The sequence below is a fragment of the Falco biarmicus genome, chromosome 15 (genome assembly GCF_023638135.1).
Source record: "Falco biarmicus isolate bFalBia1 chromosome 15, bFalBia1.pri, whole genome shotgun sequence".
Classification (NCBI taxonomy): Eukaryota; Metazoa; Chordata; class Aves; order Falconiformes; family Falconidae; genus Falco; species Falco biarmicus.
The window spans coordinates 2,667,564-2,691,642 of NC_079302.1; the positions used below are offsets into that span (position 1 = coordinate 2,667,564).

Consider the following 24,079-nt stretch of genomic DNA (forward strand, 5'->3'; position numbering starts at 1 on the left):
ACTGGAAACTGTTGGCACATTGCTGGGCTTTAAAATGTGATTGTTTTTCAAAGAAGGAAATTAGCTGGAGCGTGGGGCTGGTGGCCAGCTTGGATTGTAAGCAAAGGGAGCCCGAGGTCAGGACCAGGCTGCATTGTTTCTTTTATCTTCAGAAGTAATTTGCCGCTCTCTGTTTTTTAAGTGACTCTTAAGGTGATGGACAAAATGAGATCATTGGGTAGTTATCCTCCATTTTAGAAATACTTGAAGTATTAGTGAAGTACACTCTGAACCACTTAAACAAGTACCTACTGGAGTAATCGGGTGGATAAATATTGGGTAATTTATAACCCTGTATGAGGGCTTGGAGCATAACAGATGGGTCCCAGCTTGGAATAATAAAAGCTGCAATGGAAGAATGTAGATGGGGCAGAACCCTGGGATGTTGCAAAATGAAGGAGATATTCTTGTCTTGGACAAGTCACTTCTATTCTTATTCTTCATCTTCCTGTTTGCATAATATTAGTTAATCTTGGTGATTATGAAGTTTTACTAGCCGGTGGTTGTGTTTGAACCCCTTAGCTTGAGAACACTCTTGAAAAACAAAATATTGATATTACCTTTGTTTTCCCTGCAATAAATGCTTCTATGTGATGCACGTGTTACAGAAAAGCACTTGGAAGAGTGGAGGATGAATGCTCAGAGAGCTGGGTGACCTCTTGTGTGATACACTGGAAGGATTGTCTCAGTAAACTTGTTTGTGTATTAATGTGTCTGGCAAGGTGTTTGTCCTGTTCTAGCAAGTCTCCCTTGATAATTGTTTAAGGCACAGCCTATGGACAACCCCAGAAGCACCCTTCTTTGTACATGCCACCTTTGCCAACAAGATCCTCCTCGGGAATCACCACAAGCTTGCAGCATATCTGCCCAACTAGGAAGCAATGCATTTGGGGCCGGCAGTTTGGAAAGTTGAAGCCACATGCTGAGATGATCTGCCAGGAGCCATGTGCTGCTTCGGGGAGGCAAGCCACCTGCCATCCTTGCTGCCCTAAGGAGAGCATCTCAGACCCACAGCCTCCAGACCCAGCCAAGCTGGACTCTGTCAGCCCAGATGTTTCACTCCCCTAGGAACATGTGGGTAGTTAGTATCCACTGCATGTTTACATACTCCTTTACTATGACCCAGGAAAAGTCTTCTGACCCTGCTTAGTGATATGAACACTGTAATGATGCCATGTATGAAGCCCTACTGATAACGTCTGGGGTTTTTTTTCATGTTCTAGTTTTGCCAGTGATGAATACCAGAGGGCTATGGAGCGAATATCTGTCATTGTCCAGCAGCACAAGGCGACCATGGTGCCAGGGGAGCCGCAGCTGAATGTGTGCGACAAGGCTGTCATGGTGAGCGGTTAAAGCAAAAATATTTTTGAGAATCCTTAGCTGCAAATACATTTTGTAAAGGCTTTTATAAAATGTTACCTAATGTTGGGAAGGGATGGAGAGGAGATGCACACTTGCCCATTTGAAGGGCTGTCTGGCTGTTCCATGGAGGAGGCCTGTTTGTTACCTGTGGAACACAGTGGCATAGGAAGGTTCATACAGAGTGGGGTTAGGTCTGGGAAGTCTAGCAATGTGCTGTGATAAATTCTGTGGCTTCCTTCCTTAGAGGTATGGCAGTATCTACAGCTGTAAATCCTTCTTCTTTCTAATCTCCTTCTTCAAACCTCAGAAGTCCTCTGTGTTTAGAGTGGTGGGACTGGGACAGTGCTCTTTTTCAGTGATGTGTGTGTTTGGTCTTGCTCAGACTCTTCCAATTCCACCCATGCCTGACTTTTCCAAAGTCTTTATGGCTTGAAACGCAACAAGCATTTTAAATTCTGTTTTCTGTTTCAAATTGCACGTTGGAAAGTTACAGTTTGGCTTTCCTGTCAAATGCTTCTTGGTTTGTTGAGAACCTGGGAAAGAAACTGGATAGTTTGTAGGAGGTAAAGTTGTCAGATTACAAGAGTTTGTGTAGTCTAAGGGGATGTGCCTGTAGACTGACACAAAATAGTAATAGGCAAAATCTTTCTGACATTGAAATAATCTTCTGAAACAAACAAACAGTGCTTGCTGCTTAGGGTCTATCGCCAGCCAGCCAGAAAAGTACAAAATGTGGAGCTGTGTCTCCTTAGTAAGAAGGCAAAGATCTTTTTTAGCTTTGTCACATCTTTTTATTTTTGGAAGTTAAGTAGGAAAAAGATTTGAAGGACCATTGTTTCTGTGTTGTTTTCTTTCATTATTCAACTTTTCCCTTAATAAACACTGTTCTGTGTTCCTCTGGGACTTTCTGGGTTCAGGCACTCTCCCCAGTGCCTGGCTTCTGCCAGAGACCTCCACTGGAAAGGCATTTCTTCTGTGCTAACTCCAATTCCGAAACTGTTCATAAATTGTAGGCGTGCTCTGCTGTTTTGTGGCTACCCTGGTGCAGTGTGTTTAGGTGCTGTGAAAACATCTGGTATCCCTGTTTGTCAACAAACAGTGTCTTTGGGTTGCATAATGGAAAAAGTGCTGAACTGGAGGTCCCATACATTGTCCCGTACTCCAGTCCTCTTTACCGGGCTGTTGAGGATCAGTCTTCTCCCTGAGCGTGCCTTGTTCTGTCTCATTTGGGTAGAAGTTTTGCAGAGCATGGGCTGCCACTTCTGCTTTTGCTATGGCCATGTCCAAGGCTTGGCCAGCCCCAAGAAGAGACAGCTAATGACTGCTCCAGTGCTTGGCCGAGCTCAAACCAGATTTCAGGCCGTCTGAGGCAGAAAGCCCTTCGCGGTGGGCTTTCCCAGGAGAAATGTTCAAATCCCAGCAGGAAATGTTATTAGTTTTCTGTTCTATGTAAACTCCTAACAGGCTAATTACCCAGTCACAAAACTAAAATAAACAGGCAACAAATTGTTGTCTTTTGAGACCAGAAATGAAGATAACCAAATCTTTTTGGAGTGATAGTATTGCTGGAGTTGGTGAGGCCCTAAATCTGTCTTTGGGGGATGCTGGCAGATAAATATCACCTACTAACACTATGCCTAATGCTGTCTTCTAAATTCTGTCACCTCTTTATTTGATATGGGTATTCAATATCATTTCTGGGACAGAAGAGGAGAGTTGTCTTTACTTATACATAAGCAAAGCAGATTTGTAGCGTTTTGTAGCTACTGCAGTCTTGGGATTGATGTAAGCACAGCAGCCTCAGCCCTCCTGAGCAGGGGAGGTGTTTGCTGGCCCGTCTGTGGTGTATCCCACTAGCAGTGTAGCTGAAGCTCCCGTGGAGCCAGTTCTGCTGTGTTTTCCTCCTGTGGAAGTGTAGGAAAAATTGCTCCATGCAATTGTTCCATGCTGGCTTGACTGTGCGTTTGACTTGCAGCACACATGGTGTCCTCAAGGCTCTCAGCACTTACAGCACAGATCCAGGAAAACCGATTTGGACTTCAAGACCGAAGCAGATACGATTTGTCAGGTTTTTTTCAAAAGCAAAAACGTTTCTTTGTTTCTTTGCATCTCTATTGCTTCTACAATGTGGTCAGACCTCTGACATTTCTAGCGGTGGCTGTGCATTTTAAATTTGAGAAACGGATTTAGAAAACAGCATTAATTGTTCTTAAACCGTCTGGAGCCCTGAGTGCAGTGAGGTGCCTTCCTCCAAAGCTCCCCGCTGTGGTCTGCTCCTTCTGCAGCGATAGCTGGTGTCTCACTGCCATCTGTTGTCAGCTGTATGGAATAGAAACCTCCTCTGGTATTTTTTTCTGGCGTTAAGCTTTTCTTCTCCTCCATAGGAATTTAATTGCAAGGAAACATAAATGACTTGAAGGATAAAAATAAGTAAAATGAAAGGCAATAGGTCAGAGCTGAACTGACCCTTAATAGGTGACAGCAGCAATCTCCCGTGGATGCATAGACCTTCAGAGAGGGAAGAACAGAAAATGAATGGAAAAACAGAAAAATCTTTTGATTTCTGAAGGCAGAATGGGAATTGTAACCTGCCATTCACATTACCATAGTCCCAAATTTTAAATGGCAAAACCCCTCTGAAATTGGAAAAGTTCTTTGATAAATTCCTTCCTCCGTTAATCCTTTTGGAAACTGCGGTTTGCGTAGGTTTCCTTGCTAACATCATTTCTCTGTTGTACACATGCTGGAGAAAGGTAGTTCGAGAAACAGGGAAATGAGGGAGGAAAATAGTTGTGTTCTGCATGCACTGGAGTAGTTGTCTCATAAATGCCTCCTACTCTATCTGTTCATGAATTCATCCATCAAAATGCTCATTAAAATACCTGCATTCTTATCTCTCTCACACCCTTGGCCTTCTATTGCTTTTTGCTTGTTTCCTCAAGAAAGTGCATGGATATCTTAGTGCTAAGAATGGTAACTCTTTTCTGGATCCCAGGAAAATTGGGGGTTTTACCAAAACCTCGTGGTCTGGTTGCTCCATGAAAGAATCATCTTCTGTAGATTGTAGTCTTTCCCAAAGCTTTTCTTGAATAGTGCTTGAAGTTGGGATGTTGATGAGCCTGGGAGCATCAGCTGCAAGAGGAGTTTCATTTTTCAAGCAGGGCATAAGAACATCTTTGTGAGGATCAAAAAGGGTTGGTTAGGATTAGGGCTTAGCAGATACTTGGTATAATTCATCTTTCTGTATATTCTTTGTTTGGTTTTAACAGAATTGGTCTCCTCCAGGCTGTGAGAAGCTAGGGAAGTGCCTGAAACCACCTAAGTCTGATCCTAAGAAGTGCTTTTGGCCTCATTGATCTTCTCTGCAGCCGTCAAGAACTACACAGAAAAGCTATAACCAGCTGGACATAGTTTACAAAACATGTCTTCTCATGTTGGCACTCCTGTTTACACAGGAAGGGTGTTATGTATGTATGATATCATCATTTGATCTTCCAAAAGGGCCAGTGTTTATACTGCTAGTGCTCAGGGTTTAGCCTGTACTTTTCTGTTGTTTTAGTTGTTTCCGTAAATGGTAACTTTTCGGTGAAGACTTGCAACTGGAAAAGCTCTCTGGACAACCACATCTCTGTCACCACCTCAGAAATGCCATAGCTGCACCTTTCTTCTTGCTCCTTCCACCCCACCTGCTCTCTCAAATCATTGCTCATTCGGATGCCCCAACAGCAGCCATGGGGGACTGTTCAGGAAACTTACAGCCGCCAGAAAACCCTGCCCAAACTGCCCTTGTTTTGTTTGCCTGTAACTTGTTGTTTTAACATTTGATTTCCATTGTGAACTCCGGACACCAACTTGTTTTTCCTTTCTTCCTAAACTTGCGAGTCTGGGTGCAGCTGTAAGGCCCAGACCGCTGTTGTGCATTGCTGAGTGCAAGCAAGTGCTCCCTCCTTTTCCCAGCTGAGGGGCTGGCCCCAGGAAGAACACCCTGCCTTCCTTCCATCTGTGACTGCAAACATTCCCTAGGTAATGGTGTAAAGAAAACTGAAGAGAGTGTTCATGTAAGTATTGCTTTATTGATGGTGTGCAACACATTCTTGGGGAGCTGTGAGTCAGCTCGTCATTTCAGGGGTTTTCTTCATTTCCAAAAATGTGGGTCCAAATATGGTTTAAGTCGTGCTTCTAGTCTCATGATCTGGGCCGAGCCAACTGCAGGCTCAGAAATGCCCATTTACATCAGATGTTAACTCTTGACCCTGTTTCCAGTGTTCGCTCTCTGAGGAATTCTTGAGCAAACTTTCCACAGCCTGGGTGTAGCGCTTCTTTAAACAAAGTTCATGGTAAATGCCGATCCTTCGCACAATTTCACATTACAAGTTTCTCATCTGCTTTTGAGCCCATTTCACGCCCTTCACTATTGCTAATAAATGTGTCTCAAACAAAACCAGGCCAGATTACTCTGGGGCTTCAGGGAAGCAGCTAGAAGCACCCCTGAACATGCTGTTTGCACCACTCACAGCTCCACTTCTACCCCTCCAGTGTTTTTAGACAGTACAAATGCCTTCTCCGCTTGGCACTGTGCTGCCTTGGGAAAAATCGAGGTGCTCTATACCTGTAAACAGCCCTCCTTTCTTCCCAAGCAAAGCTTGAGGCTGGCTTGGGATGGGTTGAGAATTCTGCTTCTGTGGTAACTGCTGTGCTGCTGCCTGCCGCAGGCTTCTCAGCTGCTTGTCCTTCCCCTCCCTGTAATCCCAAATGCTCTCATTCTCTCTGTTCCCATGGTTTTTGCTACCTGTAATCCCCTCCACAGTAATTCCTAGTGTATATCTCGTGAAGCTGGGTAATCCTGTAAGACTGTAGTAAGAACAGCACTTGAGTCAGCTCTTACTGTTCCACATATCAGAAATCACAGCCAATATTTCATCAGCTGGCAGAGCCTCTGCATCTCTGTGCATCTGCAAATGGCATTTGTTTATAGTCCAAATTTCTTAGCTGCCTTACGATGTTCTTAATTGGCCTTGAATTATATCAAAGCGTTTCCTACTTCATCCATAACATTTTTACTTGTTTTGACATAGTGTGGATAACTCCAGTCTTGAGAGAGTCTGATCAGTGATGCTGGTATGAGAAGGACCAGTGGGAGGGCTTGCAGCAGTCATGTGCATCTGTCAGCACAGGAGACCGGACAAAACCAGTAACTTTCCATTTGCTGGGTCTGGTCCACCTCTGCTTTAGTGCTTCCATCGCCCAGAATTGTTCAGAGCCCTGCAGCTGGCTATTATCAGCAGATAAAGATACCACCAGAGGAGGGAGTCCATCACTGCAACTCCCTGAAAATCCTTGTCAGCCCTCAAATAGTTGTGAACATACCTGCTGCGAACTCTAACAGTGCTTTGTCTTTCTCTGTGCTGCGTATTGAGAGATCACATCACAGGATCACAGCTCATCGTCTGAGCACTAGCCCAGACATGTTTCTCATTTCTTAGCATTTGCAGTATGCACAACATGAGCATACTGGATGCCTGCTACCCTGCGTCCCCTGCGTGGCTGGCTGCTGCTTCATTCTTTACTCTTTCACAGCTTGCAGTTTTGAAGATACCACTTTTCCCCTGTCTGTGTGACTTGCTTGGACAAGTCATCCTGTTCTCAGTACACACACTGTTTGTCTGGTTACCCAGCACACAGAGTCCTCATTCCTCATTGAAATAATCCCTCAGTGCATAGATACTAGATGTAAACTTTGCACTAGAAAGCTGGCTGCTCTAAGTGAATTGACTTGATGTCTGTTTATTATCTGCTTTATGTCCATTTATTATAAAAGATCAAGCCTTAACGTGAAGAAGCTACTGCTTTCAATTTAAAGAAGAACAGTAGTTTTACAGCTGGATGGCTAGGAAGAATTTCAAGTCAATGCCTTTCCCAAAGATGTACAGATTTTAAAATTGTGAGATGAAGAGCTAATGAAAAAAAAATAAACTGCATTACATGGTTTGTCTGTGTGCACCTGTAAAACAACTGAGTAACACCTTGCTCTGGGACAGTCTCACAGATAGGCCTTGCAGATCATGGGACTGACTTGGGTTAAAAATAGTTTGTTTTGTTTTTCCTGTATTATTTTTAACATGGATCAATTTCCCAGTCCACACGGCTGCCCAAGTGCAATTCAGAGGCTGGTGCGGGGACCAGGGGCGTACATGGCCTGAGGCTGCATCCACCAGCACAGCTGCAGGGATGAGCACTGCCAGCCTGAAGCTTCGGTGTGGGGCAGCTCAAAAACACCGATACACACTTTGGATCACAAAGCACCCAGTGTGTATTACTGCATCTGCCCTTAATAGTTATCCTGAGCCTCTGATCTGAAGTTGGCCCACGTGATAGTTGCCCAGTTTGGGGCACTGCCCATCCCAGGGCAGTTGTTGGCTTTGCAGGAGCTGGCTGTGGGACCTGCCTGGGGTTCTGTGTGCAATGGCAGTCAATGGAGGAATGGGTCTCGTGGGGTTTACTGGCCGGTCAGGAACCTGCAGCAGTGAAGCTGGTTTGCTGGCGGCTTCCTTTCTCAAGCTGCAAGACATAAAAGCTAAAGGAAAGATGATGTCTAAGACTGCTTCTATGTGATGTTCCTTTCTTTATATTTAAATATGACTGCTAAATGATAAAAGCTTAATATCTGCTTGGGCTAAGAGTCCAAGGAATTTCTTTCTTGCCTTTAATTTCCAATTAGCTGAGCCTCTCGAGTCTCCCTGCTCTGCCCCTGAGGCTATGTTATCATCCAACCCTCCATGCAGAGAAGCTTCTGAAATTGATGTAACTAATAATCATGGAAAAAGTCTTACTGCATTTACACTCTATGGCTGCAAAAATGGAGCCTTGATTTAAAATCCTGCAGCGACAAATGGATTATTTCAGTGGCAAATTAGTCTCTGTAGACCAACAATTTGGGGATCTGAACACTGGAATTGGAAACCAGAAGATCAATTCCGAACACTTAAAGCCAAGGTTAATGCCCTGCAAACTGTATTGAGTGCAGTGATGAAAGATAACATGCCTCTGCATTTTAAATGGGAAGCCGAGGAACACAGTGTTAGAAATGAAAATGGGCAAGTTCGGAAAAGAACGAGAGCGAGTGATCCCCACGTATTTGCTAATAAAACATTACACAGTGTCTGGGGCCTGAGTTTCCAGGAGAGTGCTGAGAGTGACAGTGGGCTTCTGCTGAAGGAGCTGGGACTAACATCGTCAAGAAGGAGGCTGTTGGACTTGGGACACTACGGCCGCGTGGAAGCTGGCAGTTCTCAGTACCTGCCAAGTCAAGCTTTTCCTGAACATGGTGGACAGCTTCCAAAAGCCTCCTGGTTTCACATAAAGTGAAGCCGACAAGATGAGGATCTCCCGACGGTTAGAGAATACTCTTTTTTCCAGTGAGGACATCTTTGCAGTAACCATGAAAAATAATTTTGCAGCTGAAGAAAGATCTTTTGAAGGTGAGAATGGTTTGAATTGGGGCTTTGGGCCGGGGAGGGCAGTGCTGGGAGGCAGTTTATTGTCTGCAGAGTTGCCAGCAGCCTCTGCAGCACAGCTAGCTGAGAAATCTGTCCCCAGGGATCTTGCTGTTGTCCTCAGCACTGGGAAACTTTACAAACTACACGCACTTTTACTGTCAAGAGTTACTCTGCTTGTCCAGTATCTAAATAACTGTTTTGCAGTTAGAGTGGCTTGTTTTCCGTTTCTCTTAGCAGTTATAATACTTGGAAATAGACTTTTGTTTTTGGTTTCTGATAGTATTTGATGTGAGGAGTTTCTTGTATGTTATCAGAAGATGACACTGTGCCTATTCATTTTTAAGAGCAGTTGTAAAGGAAGAACTGAAATCTCATTCTAAGTTCTTTTTTCCTTTGGAAAATGGCTATTTTAAACACCAAGAAAATTCTCCGTTTGCCTGTTTTCTTTATATCCCCTTCCACCATTTAAAGTTTTTTTGTTGCTCGAAGTCTAGTTCAGATTATATAAATCCTAAATAAAGGTGGATCCCTAGCCAAAAGCCTGTGGTCTCTTAGGAGTGAAAAAAACCCTTCTGCCATACAGCTTCTTGAGAGAGCCAATCTGGCAGCTCTCTATGCCTTTGTCCCTCCCGGAGTCACTTAATACCCTTCTGGGTGATATGTAGGTTGGTAGCATGATTCCCATCTGAAAGGGATAGGGGATGAAAAGCCCATCGGCCCACTCGCCAGCAGCGGGGAATGCGTGCCAAATCCATTAGTTCTGGATCAGGCTCAAAATCCCCTCCTGGCTCAGCCAAGCTGGCCAGAGGAGAGAGAGGAGTTTTGTGTCTTCTCCAAGGGCCTGATCCAACCTGCTGCAGCAGGCAAGAGGTGCTGGGCTCGGCTCCATGCAAACAAGGGTGCTGTGGAAGAGTAGAGCTGGTTCATGATGCTTTCGCCTCTTTTAGGGGGGCAAAGCTAGCTCGTTACTCAGTATGGACGCTTCAGTCCTGAGACCAGGGAGCTGGCTGGGGAACTGCATTCTTCTGCTGTTGAAATAAGATATTTCAAATTTGGTTGTTTTTTTTTTTTTTTTTTTAAATGGGTTTAAAGTGCATGCGTTTCTAAAGCTGAAATTGAGACGAAACGTTCCAGCGGATTTGAAAGGAAATTTTCGTTCTCATTTCCCCTTGTGGGGTATGTTGAAATTTTGGGCATTTTGTTCCACTTCACACTGAAGTTTTAAAATCCTTAACGGAACAGAAACTTCCATATTCAGCACAGCTCTTCTTATTGCCCAGTTAAGCTGATCAGAGCTAGCTCCCAAGTTTTTATACCCCCAGTTTCTATGTTCACCGGATAACAATGTGTCTCGTCTCAGGATCTTAAATCACTTTTAAATCATTGATTACCTCTTTTGGCATCCAAAAGAGAGGCAAACCAGTGTTCCTCTGCTACAGTACCCTCTGGGGGTCCATATCTGAGGTGGTGGTTCCTCTGCCAGGCACAGAACAGCCCTAAAACTCTCCGAGCTGCAAGCAGATGTTGAGACACCTCCCCAGTGATATTCTGGAGCTGAAGTCCTTTGACATCACATTTGGAAATTGATCCTAGGAAAGTTCTTTTCAGATGGAAACTGCAGTAGGAGTTAGCACTGTTGTTTGTAAGGTTGAACAATTACAGGGAAAACTTACTTTGGATGTTAAAAACCAGTCTCTACTGGTAGGTGCAATTCATATCCTTTGAAATGGAGGATTAATGAGGTGAAGTTCTGACAGAGATCTGAGAAATGTTTTTCAAACCTGAGCTGGCATGTGGCATGATTTCTGGCACCTGAATCACTGGAAGTCCAATTTGGTGTAATCTTTATGCTCTTCCCGGCAGAACTGGTGGTGTATAAAAGGCCTGATCCCACGTCAGAGAAGGAGAGATCCCCCCAGCTGTTTCTTCACCCAGCTGCAGGACACAAAGGGACCCATGGGAGCTCTTGGCAGCTCATCCTGGTGAGAACTGCTGGTTTGCCCAGGGTCGGTTGGCATGAGGTGCCTGGAACCTCACTTAGCCTCAAGAAAAATGCGGTGGTGTCTTCTGCTAGTATCGGTGGTGGTTGTGTAGGAGGGTCACAAACAAGAAAAGCATGATGAAGACCCCAGCTTATGGTTCCTCCAATTAGTGAAGCAGAAGGCAGGGGTGCCTGGTGTTTGCACTGCAGGCAGGCTGCAAAAGAGCCCTTTCCCAGCTCCTGCTTATTTCCATGGGTAGGCAGATAAATTCCATCACTTCCATCCGCCAGGAAGAAGAGGAGTTGCTGGAATAGCTCATTGTCTGGTATCGTGGTTGGTAAGGTTACAAGAGAAACCCTTCCACCTCATCCAAGGGAGTGAGGGTGTTACGAAGCCCCTGTTCCAGTGGAAGGCTACGTGCTTTGTCCGTGTTGCTTCACTGGAACAGCTGCTAGAGAGGACTTTTCTGGTGCCAAAGAGATAATCTGACTTCAGGGAAAATCTTAGTCTGTAAGGGAATGGTTGTGAAAGGAGGCACGCTGACCTCCTGTGCAGGCTGTCTCTGGCAATAGCTTAACAAGAAAGGGAGCAATCTTTGTGCTGGCCTTCAGCTTGTCTCCGTTTGCACCTCAGGCAGACACCCGTTAAACGGGTGGCTTTTGCAGTCTATGGATGAATTAGGAAGAAAACAGAGCAGTGGAGGACCCAGTGTGCAGCAAATGGTTCCCGAGGGTTTGCACCAAGCACTGGGAACTACACAATGGCCCAGGACGTGTTGGCTGCTGGGATGCGGGCAGAATCGGTTGTTTCGTGAGCTGTGCTGTGTGCATGTGCCCATCACAGCAAAGTTGGAGAGGATATCAGCTTCCCTTCTGACAGCTGCTCCTCCCATGTGAGAGCACCTCCTGCAGCAGGGAAGACCTGCGGGGCTGTTGGGAGCGACTGGTCCAGCAAAAAGTAGGAGAAAGCAGCTCCACGTTCATTACCAGGCTGCTGCAGCCCTGAGGACCCATCCTATGGGATCCACATCAAATCACTGCAAAACACCTGGGGGTAGCTGCTGGCACACTGTCACCTGCCTCAAAGACAGGCCCTAACGGCTGTGCAGAGGGTGTGGAGCTGAAGCTGCTCCCATCGCAGCTATCAGCAGCAAAACACTGAGCTCGGTCAGGGGTGTTGCATGCTAGGACTGCCTTTGCTTCCTGCAGCAGGTTGTACCCAGATGCATTTGGACCAGATCCAAGTCGTATTTGCTAATGTAAGAGATCTGTACTCATTCAGCAGTGTCTCTCCTGCCCGAAGTGGATTTTGCATGGACAAACGGCTGTTCACCCATCAGGAGGTGGGAGATAGGAGCTGTGTGAGAGTGCCCTGACCTGCCGTACATATGAGTAACACCAGTAACTGCTGAGCTGTTAGTCCGGGACGGATGGCTGTGTTATCATCCTGTAATCCAACGGTTTTAACAAACACAAAATGCAAATCCAGGAGTTCACAAGAAGTGACCGAGGGTTAGAAAAGCGGGAAATAGTTCAGTCCTAACAAGCTTGCTGTCTATACAGGGTGCTGGGCAGGGGTGAGGGAGGGTGGAAATGTAACCCCTTGGGCATGGGACTCCTTTCTGAAGCTGGGGGGGGAGGGGGCAAGGCAGGGTCCCAGGGCTCCGTGCACTGGGGAGATACGGGTCCACACACTGCAGGTACCAGAACAATCTTCAGAGGAGAAACTGGAGCTCTGTACACCGGGATACCGGGGCTCCACACAGCAGAGGCACCCGGTGTCTGTGCACCAGGTTACAGAGCACCATGCACTGTAGGTGTCAGGGCGGTGCGCATTGAGGTGCCGGGGCTCCCTGCTTTGAGGTGGCGGGGTGCCATGCTCTGGGGATACCTGGGCTCCCTGCACTGGGATGCCAGAGTTCCATGCTCTGGGGTAGCGGGCTCCATGCACGGGGGTGCCAGAGCTCCACGCACCGAGGGGTTGGGGCTCTGTACCCCAGGGTAGCAGAGCACTATGCGCTGGGGAGGACCAACACTCTGTACCCCAAGGTACCAGAGCTCCAGGCACTGGGGGGGACCAGTTCTCCATGCCCTGGGGTACCAGAGCTCTGTGCACCAGGGGGTTGCGGCTCCGTGCATGGGGATGCCAGAGCTCCACGCATGGGAGGACTGGGGCTCCACGCGCTGGGGGGGGGCACAGTGCTCTGCACCCCGGCATACCAGACCTCCTTGTACCAGGGACTCGGGGGCTCTGTACCCCGGGATAGCAGAGCTCCATGCACTGGGGGGCCCAACGCTCCGTGCCCCGGGGTACCGGAGCCCCATGCCCCGGGGCACCAGAGCTCCACACGCTGGGGCAGGCCGATTCGCCATGCCCTGGGGTACCAGAGCTCCGCGCCCAAGGGGCTGGGGCTCCGCACCCCGTGGTACCAGAGCCCTGTGCGCCGGGGTTGGGGGTGGTCTGTGTGCACGGGGGTGCCAGAGCTTTGTGTGCGGGGGGGTCGGGGCTCCGTACCCCGGGGGGCACCGGCTCTCCGCGCCCCGGTGGTCAGGGCTCCGTGGTGCGGCGGCTCCGTGCCGCGGGGTGCCGGGGCCCCGCCCCCGCCGGGAGCCCCGCCCGCCCGAGCTGCGCGCAGCGCGGCCGCCATGAGCGAGGAGCGGCTGCGGCGGGTCCGCGACCGGGTGCGGCCCTTCCCCGACTTCCCGGTGCCCGGCGTGCTGTTCCGGTGCGGAGGGGCCGGGGCCGGGGCCTGCCCAGCCTGTCCCGGCAGCAGCCGCCCCCCCGGCGGGGGCAGCTCGGCGGGGAGCCGGGCCAGCCCCCGGCGGCACTAACCGCTCTGCCTCTCTTTGCAGCGATATCAGCCCCTTGCTGAAGGACCCCGCCGCCTTCAGGGCTTTGATTGATCTTCTGGAAGATCATTTGAGGGTATCTTTCCCCCAAATCGACTTCATTGCAGGTGAGTGACGGTTGAAGCATCCCTGCAGGCCGGCGCCCAGCACAGTGGCCTCGGGCCGCCCGCGGGAGCCGGGGAGGCGCCTGGGCTAACGGGCAGCGAATGCTGTAGCCCTCGGACACGGTGATCACCTGCGTGTTGGCCTTAATGTGTGGTAACGCTGAGACAGGTTATACCCTTAACCTACTCCTGTAGTTTCCTGAAATACTGGTTTGGGATGTGGCAGGCACCATCTGATGATATTTCAGTGCCAATTTCATAATTCGTTGCTTTTTCATTTAAAAAAAAAAAAAAACAACAAAAACCACAACAGTTAGGGAGTGCAGAAAGCATGCTGCGCCTGTAAGGTCTCGCACGGTCCCTGTGGCAGGGACGGACCCTGTTCCAGCATGTTTTCCTTCTCAGGGGGCCTTTTCAAGCCAACAGAAACAGCCTCTGTGGCGATACCGCCTTGCAGCACACCTGTGGAGGAGGCTGAGAATGAGAGTGCTTAGGAAAGCAGTGCTTGGGCTGGGCGATAGCCCAAAGTTCAAGGCGTCTAGACCAAACTGGGGCCATGTGCCTCATGATAACTAAAGTCTGTCCCCACAGCGAGACAAAGTCCTTGGTTGTGTGGCCGAACTGATAGCGGGGCTTCGCTGACCTTATCTCTTAAGAAAGGGAGCAACGGGGAGGTGAAATGGGCTGATGGGGGGGGATCGGTGGGGTGCCCTGAAGCCCATCAGCAGCACATCTTGCCGAACGCAGGCAGCACAGGAACGTGGTGTGTGTTTTCAACCCACGGAAATGACGCCTAAGAGCAGATTGCTTCTAGACACCCCCCTGAACATGGGAGGATAAACCTGGGATGTTGTGCAAAGACCCGCCCTAGTCAAATGGCTCTGTTCTGAGTATTCGTGCTGCTCTGCTCCCCCAGGCCTGGACTCCCGTGGCTTCCTCATAGGCCCCCCTCTGGCTCAGAGACTGGGGATTGGCTTTGTGCCAATACGGAAAAAGGGGAAACTTCCCGGTCCAACCGAGTCCGTCTCCTACGCCTTGGAATATGGCAAGGTAATGCCCAGGGAGGAGAAGAGGGCTTCCAGTCTGGTCAGTGCAGGACAGGGGGTGTCAGTGAAGGGACAGGGTGATAAAACCAGTGAGGGGGTCCCCAAGCTGGGTTTCACAGCCAGCGCTGATGCCGGGGGCAGCCTGGCACAGCACAAGCTTCAGGAGCAGTGCTGAGCTTCACCTGCCCCAGCATGGCAGCTCCCTCCCTGAGCCGTGACACGTGGTGTCAGCGAGCCGCGCTGTGATTTTGGAGGGGGGGGGGGGGCTGGTGGTAAGACTTGGTGCTAAATTGCTTTCTTTGGCTTGAATTCAGGGGCACGAACATGGAGTGTGTTTCCCACTCTTCCAGTAAGTGGTACAAGTAAATGCCTTTATTGCATGGCTTCAAAAAGAGCGTTCGCCTCGTAACACCACAGCCTCGCTGATGGAAGAGCAGAGGTGTAAGCCTAATAACACGCTACCGCTGTAACTAACGGCAGCCAGGGACTAGCAGCAGAAACCCCAAACTTAGGTATTATTTATGAGGATTGTTTGGGCCAACCTCTGCCTGGGACAAGGACGTGCCTGTGATGGTTTGGGCCTGCCTTGGCAGCGCTGTCAAAGCAGAGCCCTCCAGCCCGGTGCATTACAGAAGATTTTCCCCCTGGAGAACTGCTTTGGGATAAGGTTTCATGATGGGACCATAACTCACTTGATGAATGTTTGGGATCTTGATGTGCCAGAGGGTTGGCCCAGCAGTCACCTAACCTGCTATGTATTTCCGTGACACTCCCCTGTAGCTGGAGTATGTGGTTTTTGGGCGTTTAGGTGCTGAGTGTTAAGGTTGATCTTTGCTGAAGAGTTGCCTGCATTCCACCATGTGTTAGCAGTTTGTGAAGTGTTTCTCTGTAGGGCAAGACTAAAATGAACCTGCTCTTTCCATCCTGCAGGCTGAACTTGAAATCCAGAGCGATGCCGTGGAACCGGGACAAAAAGTAGTTATTGTGGATGACTTGCTTGCAACTGGAGGTGAGGGAAGCAGATGATGTTACAGCATGTGTAACCCCCGCAAATGTGTGTTGGTAGCAGCAGGAGTGGCTGTGGGGTTTGAAGCTTGCCTTGGCGCTGCTCAAGTGACAATGTTTGTGCTCAACCTCTGTGTCGCGCAGGTACCATGTGTGCAGCCTGTGAGCTGATGAAGAGGCTGAAGGCTGAAGTCCTGGAGTGCCTGGTGATCATAGAGTTAAAACTCCTGAAAGGATCGGAAAAGCTCAAGTCCATCCCTTTCTACTCTCTGCTGCAGTATGACTGAGGAGGAGCAGGGAGAAGGGAACACGCACCCTGAGCTGCGAACGAGTTTGGGTTTGGGGCTTTATTCAGTGACTCTTGATGTCACAAGGGGGTGGGCAAGGGGGAACCGTACAATTTTGATCCTGGCTAAGTGCTATACAGTCTTAAGTCCTGTTTTATTTTCCAAGCCACAGATTAAGATGTGTTGAGTGTAAAGATGGTTTTTGGAGTTCATCCTTTTGGGAAGAAGGAACAGCCTGATTGTTTTGGGGGATGAAGACCAAGACACAGCTTCACTGAATATGTATTGTTTTAGGAGACCAAAGTGAAAACACTGCTGCTGAGGCAGGAGAGGTGGGACAGCTTAGGGGACCCAGCATTGCCTTTTGGTTGAGCCGTGCCTGGTCAGCCTCCTGGGAACCCATTGTAAGTTTGCCAAAGAAACAAAAGATGGGCAAAAAGCGATTATTTGTCCAAGGGATCAGTTCCTCTGTTTGACCTCAGGGGATGGTCTGGTTGCTCTCTGCTGTTGCTCATGCCAGAAGAGCAACTTCTGCTTGCTGAGTATAAACTCCTAAAATCAGGAGGCAGCCTCTGCCAACGCAGCGGAGGTCATGGGTATAGATGAGCTCAAACACCGCGTCAGCTTGCAGCCTGGCTGGTGTTCTCCTTCCCTTCAGACCACAGGAGGCTGAAGGTGTCTGCCTTCCCTGGGTGCAGGATAGTTATTAGCAGTGGTTTTTCGCAAAACCAGGAGCAAGCTACGTCATGAGAAGTAGCACACAGCTGGGTGACAGCCAGTGAGGAAAGGGACATGCACATGCTCAGGGCTGTTTGCCTGCCTTCTGTCCAGCAGCACTGGCACCTACCAAAGCCTGCAGCTCCAGTTGGGACTGGCAGCTTTTGTTTAGCACAAATACCTGTCCACCACGAGGTATCTGCCTGCCAGTGCTGCCAACTCCTCTCTGCTGCGTTAGTCTTGGGGCATTGAAGGGACAATGCCAGTTTGGAGCCCATTCTTGCTGGTATGTTTGGTGTCAGATAAGGCAACAGGAAAGAAAGAAAAGGTGTTATGCCTGCAGCTGAGCTCTGGCAGTCTCAGCTTGCGTGATGGATGACGGGTTAGGACATGTTCTTCTATAGCATGGTTCGGTTTGGTCACAGGCATAGCTAAAACCCAGTATGCCAAATCTTTCACATACCTGAAAAGATTAGGGACTGTGTCCCTGTCCTAGCAGGAGCTGAACTCACTGGTAAAATAAATGTTGACTCACTCTTACTTTTTTTCTAAACAGTCTCAGAGCTGTTCTTGCAGTAGCTGAAGCTGTTAATTACCCTTGTGAGCATCCTCCTCCAAACCCAGGCTGTCAGTGGAGAACAAGGCTGTTGTGTGAGCTCCCCATTGCCACCCCAAATGCTTGGAAGGAATCACTTGCCCAGACTGAGCACTTCAGGTATCTTTTCACCATGCCTGGCACCATCCTCTAGCTGGGGTGGGGTACCCAGGCTGGTCCTGCTGGATTGCAGTGGAATTTCCCAGTGCTGGTGGGAGCGTAGACCAAGCTCACCTGCTGCATACCCTGCTCTTACACTTGTAAGCGCTATTGCAGCTGTTTTTGTCACCATTTCTTGAAAAGCCACTTCATCGCTGCTCAGTTTGCACTGAGAAACACTATTCCCCTGGGAGAAACCTACTCCAGGGCACTTGTTTTCACAGCCAGCCCCTGCACAGAGCCAAGGGAGGCAGCGCCTCTCACGCATACTTGGCACAAGGAGATAGTCCCCGCTGCGAGGTAGAGAAGGGAAAAATTAGTTCCACCCCAAAGAGCTGTGGAAAGCAGCTGCGCGCTGTGGAAGGGAGCGTAAGCCCTGCCAGTGCCAGAGCTGGCTGCGCGCGGGGCCAAGAGGTGACATCAGGGAACCCAGGGACAGTGCCTTCGCCTTGGCCAGGCTGTCAGCAACCATTGATGTAATTTGCTCGCAGGCTGTGCAGGCGTGGCTTACAGGTGGGAGGCAGGGGTCTGTCCCACGCAGCAGCACAGGAGCTCGCAGGAGCGTTCCCGGGGCGCACAGCGCCTGCCAGGCTGCCGAAAGCAGCTCCTCTCCCCCGCGGCGAGGTTGGGCAGCCTGGCCAGGAGCCCAGCGCCTCGCACCCCCCAGCCCTGCGCATCCCTCCAGCCTCTGGGCCAGGCTTAAACCCCCTTCCCTGAGAACGGGGCTACCCCCTGCCAGCAGTGCCGGCCAACTGGCTGCATGACGGCAAGCAGGGTCTTGAGGAGGAAGAGGAGGGCCTGCCTGCTCCCAGCACTTCAGGTAGGCATGCCTCCATGGTCCCCCACCCAGAGGGATAAAGGACAGTCGCCTTTCCACACAAGCCCTTGGCGTCCCACGCCAAAAGCAGCCCAGTTTGGCTCAGGAGGCGGTGCGAGGTGTGCCCGACGTGGCACTGGGGCAGGGGCAGCTATCCCCTCCTCCCCTGCACCAACGCTGCCCATCCTGCAGCAAACGCTGACCTGAGCCGGGCACTGGGCCAGGCCAGCACCTCTGCAGCACCTCCTTGTCCCTCTTCCCGAGCCGCTTCAGCCAAGTGGTCCGAACTTTTCCCTGGGGAAAAAGCCCACCCCTGCACCCACCCCCAGCCCTGCCTGTTCCTGTCCCCACGGGAGCTGCTCTGCAGTCCCCATTTACAAAAGCTACATTCAGTTCCCTGCAAGCCCACGGTCACTTTTTCCAGTAAGTCTTTCTCCAGGAGCTGGATGACCCAGCCCTTCCCTGCGTGTGCCGGCTGGCGCCAATTGCCATGGAGAACCGCGGAGCTAATACGGCACAGAGAGGCAGCTCACCGAGGAAGAGCGCTGGGTTAATACAAGTCAGCTATATTTAAAACATTTAATACAAATATGTTTTGACAAGTCCTGTAGTTGTTTCCAGTGAGTGCTGGAGATGAGTTTTCCCTCCCTTAAAAACAGACAAGGCCCAGAGCTCCAAAAACATAAATTTGTGACTTCTTCTCTCACTCCTTCCTGCTCGTCACCCTCTCACCCTGCCCAGTCCTGCCTCCACCCCACCAGAGCCCAGCTAATGGAAGAAACCTCCTACTTCAAACCTTCTGGAGAAGACAGCAAAGGCGAGAAGAGGGTGCTAGCTCCTCTTCGCTGTCTGCATTGTCACCCTAGGACGCAGGACTGCCTGCCCCCCCTCAAGAGTTAGGGGAGCTATGATCCTTGTGGACCCTGGCGGAGGGGTTACTTAAATTAAGGCATTTTGCTCTTCCTCAGACATCCCGGAGGACGAACCTCCCGTCAGCCCACACCAGATCCCAGAGCGCAGTTGAGATTTGCTACATTTAGAGGAGATTGAACAGGGGAAGCCTCAGCCCTTGGGGGGCTCAGAGGGCTTCTGCCTCACTTGCTGCCTTGGTGAGCCTCTGGATGATGAGGCTGAGGTCCTTCCCTTTGTCCAGTTTGATGTACGTGTCTGTCCTGATGGCATGGATTCCCACCCAGTCGGGCAGCAGCTCTGCGAAGAGGTGCAAATGTTTCTCCATCTCACCTGCAAACAGGAGCAGCAGCCACTGAGTCAGAGCTCAGCTCCCCAGCCCCTTCCTCCTGCAAAGACCCTCCTGTGCTGGTGAGACTACCCCTTGCTTTCCTACCGGGAGGCATCTGTGTGGCGTAGCTGTCAGCCATGCGGGCACAAGCCACCTCCATGGTCAGCGCCTGCTTCTTCTCGGCCACAAAGATGTTGCGCAGGATGCGGGCCATGGCCGGCAGCCGCCCCAGCATGGCGAGCCGCTCCTCTTGCTGTGGGTCCCGTGTCATCAGCGCCTGGAGCTTCTGCGCCTCCTTCATCCGGATCTAAAGACGGTGGATTTAGATTAGATGTTGGGAAGAAATTCTTCCCTGTGAGGGCGGTGAGGCATCAGCACAGGTTGTCCAGAGCAGCTGTGGGTGCCCCATCCCTGGCAGTGTCCCAGGCCAGGCTGGACGGGGCTGGGGGCAACCTGGGCTGTGGCAGGTGTCCCTGCCCGTGGCAGGGGGGCGGAACTGGGGGGGCTTTAAGGTCCCTTCCAAACCAAACCACCCTATGATTCTATGATCTTGGGGAGTGGAGAAAATGGGGGTGAAACAGGCAGGTGCCCCCCAGCACCAGCGTTGCGGCCAGGATTGAATTACTCACCCTCTCAAGCAGGGCCTGGGACACCCCTTTCAGAGCACTGGAGGTGCTGGCAGGGGACGGTGCTTTGGAAACGGCCGGTTCTCCTGCACCGGCTTCAGCGGTTCTCAAGGCCAGGTTGGCAAGAGCTTTTTCCATCTGCTCATGTGGAAGGAGGAGGAGTTGGGTTACAGCTGGGAGCCGCTCGCACTGGAGGAAGGAGAAGTTTTCCCTCTGCCGCCCCCGCCACCACCCTGCAGCCCAGCACTGCCACTCCAGCACGTCCGACCCATCCCTGCGCAGAGGACAATTGGGGTGCTGCATCTATCTCCTCTGCCAGCCCCCAAAATCAGTACTGACAGCTCCTCTGGCCTGAAACCAGCGGCGGTGCCAGCCAGGCTTGCATTCCCACCTGCCTACATTTCACAGTGCTCCGAGCCCTGTGGCTCTGAAATGGTCCTTCCCGACCTCTGTGGTGACACCCTTCCTGGAGAGACAGCTAGTTTGAGGTCTGCCAGCCCCAGACGGAGCCAGACCCCAGTTCTGACTCACCTTAGGGATCAGCATCCCCCGAGCCGTGCTCAGCACCTCCTGGGCTGTGGTGAGCCTGTCCTCCTGGGGCGGCTGTGGCAGCTCTGCTGGGCTGATGTCCGGCACCTCATCCACTTTGAAGCGGGGATGCCAGCGGGTCAGCTTCTCCTCTGGCACCACCATGGGAGGGTTGAGGGCAGCCAGGAATGCCTGGAGAGAGGCAAGAGTTGCATCATGGCACCTGTGGGCCAGGTATGGGGGAGCCGACCGTTGTTCTGCACTCCCACTATGGCTTGGCAACACACGGCAGCTGGCTTGGAGGAAGATCAGAGCCAGATTCCAGCTGCCATCCTCCACATCCACATCCAGCTGCCAAGAGCATCCCACAGGAACCAGCCATGTTCCTCAGCCTGGATGCCAGCCCGCACCTTCCACTCGCTTCCTAGACAGGAAGCAGAGCAACCCCAGACTGCAAAAAACAGCGGAGGGTGCCAGGGGTCCTCACCTTGTGGTGCTGCTTGACAATGTTCACCAGGTTGTGGTTGAACTCCTTCCTGCGCTCCAGCAAGCGCAACGCCGACAAGTGTGGGCGGCCATTCACTTTCTCCTCTACAAGGACAGACACGAGCGTTACCTGCAGCACCTCAGCAAAGCACGGCAGCACCATGACGAGGCCCAAACCTCAAGAGCCTCAGGAAGCACAAGATCAGAGCCGTGCCGTGGGGCTGAGCTGCTGCCAGAATCACTGCCCCGTCATCCTTCCACTTGTCCCAAAAAGCATTTTCCACTCCTAACACGCTCAGGCCCTTATGCCTCTAACAGACCAAGCAGGGAGCATCCCTGGGGATTCAGGGATCCCAGCCAGGGCTGAGCGCACCCCGACTCTTCAGGCACCCCCCCGAGTCATACATACCTTCCCCCAGCACTGGCTCCAGCGTGAGTTGGTAGTCAGACTTCTTCATGCCGTTGCTGAAGGTGGGGATGTTCTTCTCCTGGCGCAGCCGGTACGAGGTGGGGTATACCGCCTTGATCTGCCCCATGTGCCGCTCCTCAAACTGCCTGCAACAGCACTGGAGGTCGGGAACCCCAAGGGCATCGGGACAGCAGGGCAGCAGCCCCGATAACTTCAGCTGGGACCCCCAAACGAGCTGCCCACTGCTGCTAACTTACTTGCGCATCATGTCCTGCACCCCCTGCTTGACCTTCGCGAAGGTGATGGTCTCGGCACGGTTGAAGAGCATCCCAGCAATGGTGTCCACACTACGGAACATCTCCGCCAGCACCTTGAACTTGTAGGGCAGCGTGAGCCCTGGGGGCAGGTCCTGCGCGAGGGTGTGGAACCGCTGGTACGCAGGGGCCTTCTCGCTGCTGGGAAAGGAGAGGTCAGAGTCCCCCGTGCCCAACAACCACTGGGCATGGTGACTGGTGCGGGGACAGCCCTGAGGGTGCAGCCAGGGACCGAGACTGGCCAGCATGGGGGTCCCACTGCTGACAGGGTGGACTCCAGAGCCCAGGAGCTGCGTGCCCACCCTAGACAGGGGAGACCCCTCTCCTCTCCCCATTCCCAAACCCTTCCCTGAGCAACCCATGCCAGTATCTGGGTCACATCACCCATCCAGGGGACGCCGGTGCCCCAGCGCTCACAGCAGTCAGGGTGGCTTGGACCACGCTCAGGGAAGCCCTTCGCATGCGGGGGGGCCCCAGAGAGCCCCAGACCCCCCTCATGGGGTGGCAAGACCCCTGCAAAACTGCTGCAGGGCTGAGCAGTGGAAAAAGTCTGTGGCAGCCACTGGGACAGCCCAATTTCCCCTCAAACCTGGGGCTGCATCCCTGAGGCTACTCCTCACCCAGCCTCTGCTGCAGGAGCTGCCACCCCAGTGTCCTCAGACGGCTGCGCCTCCAGCACGGCTTTGCTTCCCGCTTTCTTTTGGCGGATCCGCAGTTCCAGCTGCCGCACTTGCTCCAGACGGCTTCGCAGGCTGATTCTGGCCTCAGCGGGGACCGGGGGCGGCTGGGCCAGCATCTTCATCCTCTGCAGGCGGCACCGCAGCTCGGCCAGGTCCTCCTGGGTGGGGAGGGGGCACAGGGTCAGAGCAGGGCTGGTGCAGCGGCAAGGAACACAGCAAAACACGGGCACAGAAAGCTGGGCTCATCCCGCACCCGCTGCAGCTGCCTGGCTGTCCCCGGGGGGGCTGCGCTGGGCTGTGTACCCCCATCCTGCTCGCGGCCGGGGGAGAGGATGGTGTTGGGGGGGTGGTCCGCTGCCAGGTCCTGCGCGGGGGGCGTCGGGGGACATGCCGCAGCTGGAGACGAGGGGCTGGTGGCCTGCAAGGGAGCAGAGATGTGTTAGAGGCTGCCGGGGGATGTGTGAGGAGCCCACCCACCGGGAACCCCTCCCCGATGTCCCCCCACAACCTTGCGGGGGGGGGGGGGGGGGGGGGCGGGGGGGGAAGCCAAGGAGGAAGCCTGCACTAGGGGCAGGGGACAAGCCCTGGAGGGGGGTGTCTGCACCAGAACGGGGGGGGCGAGCCCCGGGGGGTCTGCACTAGGGGCAGGGGTTCAGCCACCGGGGGGTCGCTCCAGAGACGGTGTCCCGGTTCCACGGCTCCCCCGACCCACTCACCGCCCCAGCCCCTCCCCCCCCCCAAGCCCGCAGCCCGGGGGCTGCACACATGCCCGCCCCCAGCGGCTCCCTACCGCGGCCGGTGGCCCCGGCGCCGCGTCCCGGTGCAGCTCCAGCCGCTTCCGCGCCGATTTCCCGCCCGGCTCCCCGGGCCAGGCCCGCGCCGGTGTCTCCGCTTCCATCTCCCGGCGGCTCCGCTTCCTGCCCGCCAGCCCCGCCGCGGCCGGCCAGCCCCCGCGGGCCGGGGTGCGCGGCGAGCCGGGCAGCGAGCTCAGCCCTGCCGGGGCACCGTCCTCCTCCGTCCCCCGCGGCACCGGGGAGCCGGCGAGAGCGGCCTTGGGCCGGCGGCCGCCGCCGCGCTTGGCCGAGACCCCGGCGGCCGCCTTGGTGCGGCCGAAGAAGTCGGTGAGGCGGCGCTGGGCCATGGCGGTGGTGGCGGCCCCGGCCGCGGTGGCGATCGCGGTCCCGGTGCCGGTCCCGGCGCACCGACACGTGAACCCGCTACGGCGCGCGCCAAAAGCTCCGCGCTTGGCGGGAACGCACGCGCCCCAGCGCTGCCCACCGCGGGCCGGGAGGGGTCACGTGGGCGGGGATTGGCGCCACTGGGCTCTTAAAGGCGCCG

The 24,079-nt window shown here is 52.6% G+C and overlaps 3 protein-coding genes across 6 annotated transcripts in view; 2 read left to right on the forward strand and 1 right to left on the reverse strand.

The window, feature by feature from the left end:
* Window positions 1-7,389, forward strand: part of GALNS (galactosamine (N-acetyl)-6-sulfatase) — a 48,901-nt gene extending 41,512 nt beyond the window's left edge. For all 3 annotated transcript variants that reach the window (XM_056360473.1, XM_056360475.1, XM_056360474.1), the window contains 2 exons: window positions 1,263-1,380; window positions 4,671-7,389. In XM_056360473.1, the coding sequence (XP_056216448.1) occupies window positions 1,263-1,380; window positions 4,671-4,757 (205 nt within the window). In that variant the 3' untranslated portion in view covers window positions 4,758-7,389. The remainder of the gene's footprint in view (window positions 1-1,262; window positions 1,381-4,670) is intronic.
* Window positions 7,390-13,447: 6,058 nt separating this feature from the next.
* APRT (adenine phosphoribosyltransferase) lies at window positions 13,448-17,440 on the forward strand. Its single transcript, XM_056360476.1, has 5 exons — window positions 13,448-13,604; window positions 13,732-13,835; window positions 14,749-14,882; window positions 15,809-15,887; window positions 16,028-17,440. Exons 1-5 carry the CDS (start codon window positions 13,525-13,527, stop codon window positions 16,168-16,170), a joined length of 540 nt encoding a protein of 179 aa, XP_056216451.1. The 5' UTR covers window positions 13,448-13,524; the 3' UTR covers window positions 16,171-17,440.
* Window positions 17,441-19,004: 1,564 nt separating this feature from the next.
* CDT1 (chromatin licensing and DNA replication factor 1) lies at window positions 19,005-24,010 on the reverse strand. Of its 2 annotated transcripts, none has more exons than XM_056360739.1 (10): window positions 23,532-24,010; window positions 22,995-23,159; window positions 22,682-22,899; window positions 22,005-22,199; window positions 21,748-21,893; window positions 21,340-21,443; window positions 20,856-21,044; window positions 20,328-20,462; window positions 19,804-20,005; window positions 19,005-19,700 (listed from the first exon to the last, which is right to left on the reverse strand). In XM_056360739.1, the coding sequence occupies exons 1-10, from the start codon at window positions 23,880-23,882 to the stop codon at window positions 19,537-19,539; spliced, it is 1,869 nt and encodes a 622-aa protein (XP_056216714.1). In that variant the 5' UTR covers window positions 23,883-24,010; the 3' UTR covers window positions 19,005-19,536. The 2 variants fall into 2 exon arrangements, with proteins under 2 accessions (XP_056216714.1, XP_056216713.1); XM_056360738.1 differs by having other exon boundaries at window positions 22,005-22,202.
* Window positions 24,011-24,079: the final 69 nt, after the last annotated feature.